Genomic DNA, 8,266 nt, shown 5'->3' on the forward strand with positions numbered 1-8,266 from the left:
GGGCATTCCCCGACCAAATGAATACAATAGATCCCAATGCATAAATAAATAAAAAAACCATTCCACAAACACTTCATCATTCAACAATCACAAATCCTAAACTTTGCCTAACTAACTTACGTTTGTCTACCCCACTCGATCTATCATGATACTATCAAGTTCGATATCAATGAAATCAAAACAGTAATATTTACTTTATCAACTTTTAACTTCCGCCCCGAATCAAACTAAACCCCAAATCCAATTGGATTTTCACCCACAGTAATTAACATGCTTCACACTAGAATTAACAATTAAATAACGAGGAGTAAAATCATCTCAACCAAAAAAAATAACCAAAATTCACACCATTCAAAAATATTCACGAAAAGAGGAATAAGAGATATAGAATTGGAACTCAATATTGATTTTATTCCAAACAATCAATGATGGACCAGAATTCAGGAGCAACGAAACCTCGACCCAATTGAAACCTCAACGTCGAACCCGCAACTCAAACAAACCAACAGAATCCGAATTAACCCGAGTGAACCAACTGACCCGTTTTAATTTTTGATCGTGGTCAAGTGAAATTTGGTTGGAATATACTGAGCAGCTCGGATTGCGTCACTACGGTCGCTGGCTCACCATGTCCGGCTACAGTTCAACGGAAAACTGAGAAATAGGTGATTGCTGGCTTGGATTCGGATTGAATTGGGTCTGGGGGTTGCTGTTTAAGCCATTTTTAGCAGGTTGACCGGCAGTTCTGAGCTATCTCCGATGATGTAACAGTGCTGGGTTGGCGTATTCCGGTGAGTGTTCGCATGAAAAACTATTTCGTCACCAGTTTCTTCTTCTCGATCTCTCATCTTGTATATCTCTGTTTTCTTATATTTCTCTACCTCACGATCTTTCTCTTTTCACTCGGAACCTTTCTTTCTCTCTCAAGCTCCTTCTCTTTTCACTCAATACCTCCCTCTCTTGATCGAATATGTGTGTATTAATGTGTGAATGATGGTGCATGAGAAAGGAAAAATAGAGATCACTGGTTTTTGTGTGTAAGTGATGTTTGTGAGTATGTGCGTGTATAGAATTATGTGGAGAAGATGATGGTTAAGGGAATATGCTTCTCATGTAATGATGATGATTGTTTTTTTAGTGGGTTTCTGTGAGTAAAAAAAAATCCCAGATGAGTGAAGAATCCCATTTCTTTTGAATGTAATGTCGTCTTGGTGAGAGAATTGTGTGGTAGTGGGGTAGGGTAGGTGGGGTAGGGAGGTGGGGGTAAGGTAGAGTGTGATGCGGTTTATTTTGATTGGATAGGTTTAAGGATAAGATAAAATCAGTTAGGGGTTATTATTTTTGTCATTTTGTGGAGATTATCACATGAGGTGGGTATGCGGTAGGATAAGGTAAAAATGGGTAAAAATGATATCGGGGAGGAAAGAAATTAGGTGTCTATAACAATTGTTAAAGATATATATTTATATATAATAACCATACAATTTCTATATATATACATATTCTATAGAATAATTATAGCATTTTTATACATATTCTATACAATTTTTAATTACAATTATTATTTAGATACATATTTTATATGACTCTATATAGTTTTTACATGCATTCTAAAAATGTATCAATCTAATATAAGAGAGTATCAATTAGTATATGGACACTGCAAGTATATCAATATAGTATAAAAGTGTATTAATATGATATAAAAGAGTATCAATTGGGTATAGGAACTGCACGTGCTTGAGTAGTTTTTTTTTTTTAAATGTGTATCAATATAGTATAAAAATATATCAATGTAGTGTAAAAGTGTATCAATTAAATATAGAGATGATATGTACCCAATTGAGCCAAATGGCTAAAAAGAGAAATTACTTTAGCTGACGGATTACAACGTCTTTTTCTTTTTAATTATGGACCATTTTTTTTAAAAATGATCATTCTTTTTTTTTTTTTTAAAATGAATTACAAAAGCTGAAGCCAACTTCATCACATTACAAGTTGAATTGAATCGGTTCAACGAACTTAATCCATATTGATGGTTCTACCCCTCCCGTTCCCGTTCCCCTCCCCCAAAAAATGAAAAAGAAAAAACGTAATTCCCAAAAAGTTAGGAAGAGAGATTCCGTTTGTATGAAACAGCCGCCACTCTTCTTGCTTGGCGCCCTTATGTCCACGCCACGACTTTCATTTTGCTTCGCATTTCAACCTTCTTCATGCAACTTATTCATTAAATTAATTCACAATGGATAAATCAAAGTATTTCCACCTCCAACAACCGAACAAAACCCCTAGAAATTTCTATCAATTTCAATACGAAAAACAAAAATAGTTCATTCATTCCCCAAAAGCTGCAAATTCTCTGTAAGATATCAAACAATTCAAAAATCACAGAAAACATTAGGAATTTCAATTAATTCTTATTAAAAAAAAAAACTGTTCAACCCCAAAAGCTACATTCTTTTTTTTTTTTTGAAATTGAAAAAAATTTGATGGTGGGATCATCATCAACAAAGCAGGGGCTGCTTTCATGGATAGTGGCAGCTACTGCAACAAGAAGCACCGTTGATTTCGACAAAAACGTCGCCGTTTCTGATGGGGACTCGCATTCACATGCCAACATCAACTTTAGCGATGAGAATTTGGGTTTTGGAGAGAGGGCTATTTCCGCCGCCGGCGCTGCTGTTCTCTCCGCCATCCTCGTTAACCCTCTTGATGTTGCCAAGGTTTCATTCCATCCCCCCCTCCCCCCCTTTATTGTTTATTATTAAATTAAATTAAAACCCTTTTGGTTAAGGGTGTTCATATCTTTTTGGGGCAAAGAATTCTTAAAATAAAATAAAATAAAGCATTGTTGCACCTGCCAAGGTTCGAACCTAGGTTGTTGATGCGGAAATGCGCACTCTTAACTACTGCTATGCTTCTCTAGCTTGTGAAGGGTGTGCAACAACATGTATATAACCATAACTTTCTATATTTAACCTATATACTCGAAAAAAATTTCCGACAAGGTGTTCATCCAACCCTTCATTGGTTGGGGCTCCGCCGCTGCCTTAAAAGCTAAATTGGTATAGTATTGGAATGAAATGGACCTGAATTGAATGGAATGGTTTAGGTGTTTCACTCATCTCTTCTCAAATGAATTGGGATATTGTTGGTAGTGATTGATTAATTGTTTAATGCTACTTCCGTCCATTTTTACTTTTCTATTATTGGCTTGGCGCACCACTTAACGAACAATAAATAAGATGAAAATTCTAATACATCACTTTTGAATATAAGAAATTCAATGTTTTGGGAAATGTATTAAGAAATGACGATAGTTAATAATAAGGCATAATACATAAATGTGCCCTTTAACTTGTCCTCACTTGACATTTACGCCCTCTAACTTTGGGCGTGCACAAGTAGGCGCTTAAACTTGTTGGATGCGTGTGTCTACTTGTTCAACTTTATACAAATTTAAGTGCATACTTGTGCACACCCAAAGTTTGATGACATAGATGCCAGTTGAGGCCAAGTTAAAGGGCATGGTTATGTATTATGCCTAATTATAAGGATAGATTAGGAATTAAGTGATAAATTATTTCTTGATTTTCTAAACAGTACAAGTAAAAGTGGACATATATTTTAAGTACATAGGACAAGTAAAAGTAGATGGAGGGAATACTTAAGCAGTGAAGCTTAGCCTATATTTTTATTTGTTGTGCAGTAATTTTCTGTTTCTATTTATTTAGGTGTTCCTTACATTGCTAACATTAGTGCTTAAACATGTATTAATACTGAGGAAAATCTGTTGAGCAGCTTACAAGATTAGAACTGCTAATCTTGAGTTGATAATGTTTTGAGGATTATTTACTTTCTCGTTGTTTCACTTCTTTCAGGTTGCTTACGTTTTAATGATATCTTTTTTCGTGCTTTACAGACAAGGTTGCAAGCTCAGGCTGCTGGTGTCCCTTATGACACCCTCTGTAGTTTGGGACATCTTCATTCAAATTCAGTAGGTTCCCAGTATTTCCTCCCAATTTATCGTTTTTCTTACTTTTCATGCCACTCAACCAGTTAATTAAACCCGGAGGAGAAAAGGATAATTTGATTGTGGAAGCTAGGGGGAAGGGGAATGCAAGGCTATTTCGATAGCTAACCCTGGAAGAAGCTATTGGTGCTTTCCTACTATGTTTCATGCTCTCTCCGAAATCTAGTTCACGGGATGTTTTCAGTTTTACCTACATTATCAATCTTAAGTTGCAAGGGCCAACTTAAGTTGATTGATTTTCACTATATGTTCTGAATTTGGCCCTGCTATCTTGTTTAGGTGCTGACGGGTGTGAAGTACAACTCAGCAGGCACTCGTGCTGTTCTTGGTGCTGAACCAACATGTTCCCCAGAGTGTTTTCGATATAAAGGAACGCTTGATGTCTTCTGTAAAGTAATACGTCAGGTTAGTTACTTTCTGTGGGAAGTAATGTAGTTCTCCGTTCCTAAGAAGAAGTTATGGCGACTTTTTGCACATAGTTTGAGACCTTCTGCTTTGAAAACATGATTTGCTTATCTGAAATCCACTCAAAGTTATGACTGCTATAACACCAACATCCATCATGAACTAGTAATCTTAATTAAGAGAGTCTGGAGGATGATTTTAGGAGTAGTCAGGCTACAAAAACATTTCAATAGAAAATTCTAGTTCCTTTTTCTGGAGCACGAGAGACAACTCTCTTCTCATTATGACATCTGTGACGTACTCGCAAAAAATCTATGACTTTTCTATGAGATGGTCATGTAAAAAGGTGATAGTTCTGTAAATAGAGTGAACCTTGCAAGGGTTTACTATCACTACCGTGTTCCCCCTCTCCCCCTCAAAACAAAGTTGAGTGTCGACGTTATATGTTGGAAGCTGGTACTAATAGATGTGCCGTAGTTGTTGTGAAGTCTTGCTGTATTATCAGGTCAACAAGAAAAAAATAAAAACCATTGAACCTGGAAAGTAGGAGTTTCTCTCAGCATCTTCTTCCAGTACATTTCTGCATTTCATTGGCTCATTGAAAGTAAAGCCAACTGTGTCATCTATTTAACCCAGGTAACTTGTACAGGAAGGATTTACCAGATTGTGGAGAGGCACTAATGCAAGTCTAACATTGGCAATCCCTTCTGTAAGTCTCAATTTAGAAATTCATTTGTTTTTTCAGTTTTCACTGGTTACTAGATATTGATGCACGCAGTTATATGCAATTGCTTTTGTTGCTGTTTTGTTTTGTAGTAGTACTTACTAAGTGTTTCATTCCCTTTTGTAGGTGGGTATATATTTGCCTCTTTATGACATTTTCCGCAACTCTATGGAAGATTATACATTACGCAATATACCAATTGCTACTCCATATGTCCCCTTGGTAGCAGGATCCTTAGCACGTTCCATTGCTTGCGTCACGTGCTATCCAATTGAGCTTGCAAGAACACGTATGCAGGTAAATCTGATCATCTTCTTGACGCAGATAGACATTACACAATTGTGTAGTACTGCTAAAGCAATCTCTTTCTGCTAGAAAATGTGTGTCAATATTACAGTTAATCTCGTGGATTAATCTCGTGGGTAGAACTATGGATGAATGCGTAAATTTTACATTTTTCAGATATGTAATATTTGATTCACATTCACAGATCAAAGTATATTACATGTTATGGGCATGCATCTATATGCTCCAGGAGATAATTCAACCATTTTCCAGTTTTTTAGAAATGTTTTTACTTGATAACGGTTTATATTCTTTCTAGATGTTTCTTAGCTCTTTGTGTTGTGAATAATTAGCTAGCAATGGTAAAAGCTAAAAGGTGAAGATTGGAAATCTTGTTCCAGTTCCATTGTTGGTAAATTAAAGATCCGTTCATTAAAGGGTTGTAACATTAGTAGTTTGAAATTTTATTTCTTTGTTAATGTTTTGTGTCTATCATTATCATCCAGGGTGCTTCGAACTTACTAGATAATGTTAATTTCCTTTTTTAGAGAGAGCAGCACCCCACTTCATTAGGTGTTTGGGTTTATCATGTTATCTATCTTTCGGTCAATATCTATCATTTTCTGCTAAATTTTACTTGTTCTTATGACTTCATTTGTTATAGGCCTTCAAAGACACCAAAAATGGCATGAAGCCTCCAGGAGTGTGGAAGACGTTAGTTGGGGTCGTTTCTCCAGTCAATGGTGCAAACAGCTTTCAAAATTGTAATACTTCATCAAACTTACTTTAGTTGGCTGCACATAGTTATGTTGTACTATCCATCCCTTTCATGGTTAGCTTTAATCTTGAGTCGCTAGGTTCCTGCCTTACGTGTATCCATAAACACCTATAAAAGTGGTTTCAATAAACAATATAGGGCCATCTTCAACGCCCCCCCGAACACACACACACTCAGAGCTGTCTTATGTTCTTTCAGTGACACTTACAATCGTACGTGTGTTCTGTATACACAAGGTGGAGCTTTTGTCTCTTCCTTGGGGTTCCCACTGAAGTGCAGGGTTTTCTTGTAAAATGTAATTATTTGAAAGACCTTACCAATAATGCTTTCAGTGAGGAAGTTCTCCCCAAATTATCTTGTCCTCATTTGCTTTTTGCTAAGAAATACTAGATCCTTCCACATTAACTTAATTCTGGCAAAGGAAATACAAGTTAAATCCCATCATAATTAACTAACTGCCCGCTAGTTTTAGTTGCCAGAGACATAGTATGAAGCTGCTAAAAGTGTAACTTACAGCATATGGCATTGGACATATTCAATTTCTCTGAGTATTCCATTATGGAAGTTTTACTGCTCCAGATCTTGCCTTTTGGTTTTTAATGCTTTGCTAACACATTTTGGTTAATTACTTTCCCATCGACCAATGGGTAGCAATGCAGGTCTACCGCCTCCTCTGGACTGGTCTGGGGGCACAACTAGCTCGTGATGTTCCTTTCTCTGCAATTTGCTGGTCTACTCTTGAGCCAGTAAGTGCTTCTAGCCCATAATTTTTTCCTATCCCTCCACCCACATCTGTTTAATTGAATAGAGCTCTCGCTACTTTTGTGAAGGTTAGGAGGAAGCTACTAGGCATGGTGGGAGATGAAGCAAGCGCGACAACTGTCCTTGGTGCAAACTTCTCTGCTGGATTTGTTGCAGGAAGTCTCGCAGCTTTTGCAACATGTCCTTTAGATGTTGCAAGAACTAGGAGACAAATAGAGGTTGGTCTTCTCCCATTTTTATTCACCTAAACAATTCCTACAAGAAACAACTAACAGAAAGAGTGATTATCCATTTGAAAATTTTCTTGAATCACATGAGTAGTTTGACCTGCTAAAAATAGGCTGATGCTACAACAACAACATTCCCAGTGTATTCCCGCAATGTGGGGGATATAAATAGGCTGATGTTAAGTACAGAATATTAAGAGATTTCTGCTTGTAAGTGTGCGCACCTAAATAAATTTCTTCTATTTTTGGCCTTGTAGTGTGAGTGTATATAACTGTTGCTTTCCTTGTTCCAATTACATGCTGAGTGGATAGTAATGCTTAACCACAATCAGTTGATAAGTTTTGGGTTGGATCAAACATGATTTTGAAGTGAAAATGATCATGTAAGTAATACTTTTTGCCTTAGGCATGGGTTTACATTGATGAAACCTGTAGTTGGGAACTATCTCAAATACAAAGAACTTATATTTGTTCAGTGCAGTTAATTACAAAGAACTCTTCTCCTTTTTTTTGAGAGAGAGAGAGGAAAGTGAAAATATTATAAATGCAGCACGAATTGTGCTTGAATATTTACTAAAAAAAGATCCAGCTTCACGACAAATAAGCATGGAGTCAAATATGTTTAACAGAGTGTCTGCATCGTTAATCCAATCCTCTATACACCAAAGAGAAAACAAAAGCATCTTGCATTTCTATAGAGCTAGCTGTATCTTTAAAGCATCTTGCATTTCTCTCTTTCCAAGTAATAGCTAGAACAGGTCTCCATCATCTTCTATTTGTGTTGTTCTTTTGACAACTCGCTTCTATATCACCTTCTCATCAAATCAAATGTTTCTTCCAGCATTGCCCATTTCCAGCATATTCAGAAATAAGTTCCATAGTTGTGAAACAATAGGACAGTGCAAAAACAAATAATTGATGGTTTCTGAATTTTTTATCACAATGATGCACCTGTTGCAGCTGAAAATCTCTTTTCTGAAGGTTGTCCTGTGTCAACATGCTTTTCTTGTAACTAGTCACACAAAACAAGCCACTTTCAATGGTGACGTGAT

General features: G+C 36.5%; 1 protein-coding gene across 2 annotated transcripts in view; it reads left to right on the top strand.

The window, feature by feature from the left end:
- The first annotated feature begins 2,000 nt into the window (after positions 1 to 2,000).
- LOC107839277 (mitochondrial carrier protein MTM1) overlaps positions 2,001 to 8,266 on the top strand; it is an 11,757-nt gene continuing 5,491 nt past the window's right edge. For both annotated transcript variants that reach the window (XR_001665061.2, XM_016682695.2), the window contains exons 1-8: positions 2,001 to 2,723; positions 3,923 to 3,997; positions 4,313 to 4,438; positions 5,088 to 5,147; positions 5,289 to 5,459; positions 6,112 to 6,211; positions 6,877 to 6,971; positions 7,056 to 7,205. Coding sequence is in view for 1 of the 2 variants with exons in the window: in XM_016682695.2 (XP_016538181.2) it covers positions 2,490 to 2,723; positions 3,923 to 3,997; positions 4,313 to 4,438; positions 5,088 to 5,147; positions 5,289 to 5,459; positions 6,112 to 6,211; positions 6,877 to 6,971; positions 7,056 to 7,205 (1,011 nt within the window). In the remaining variant the exon portion in view is untranslated. The remainder of the gene's footprint in view (positions 2,724 to 3,922; positions 3,998 to 4,312; positions 4,439 to 5,087; positions 5,148 to 5,288; positions 5,460 to 6,111; positions 6,212 to 6,876; positions 6,972 to 7,055; positions 7,206 to 8,266) is intronic.

This window comes from Capsicum annuum, chromosome 8 (assembly GCF_002878395.1).
Source record: "Capsicum annuum cultivar UCD-10X-F1 chromosome 8, UCD10Xv1.1, whole genome shotgun sequence".
In the NCBI taxonomy this organism is placed as follows: Eukaryota; Viridiplantae; Streptophyta; class Magnoliopsida; order Solanales; family Solanaceae; genus Capsicum; species Capsicum annuum.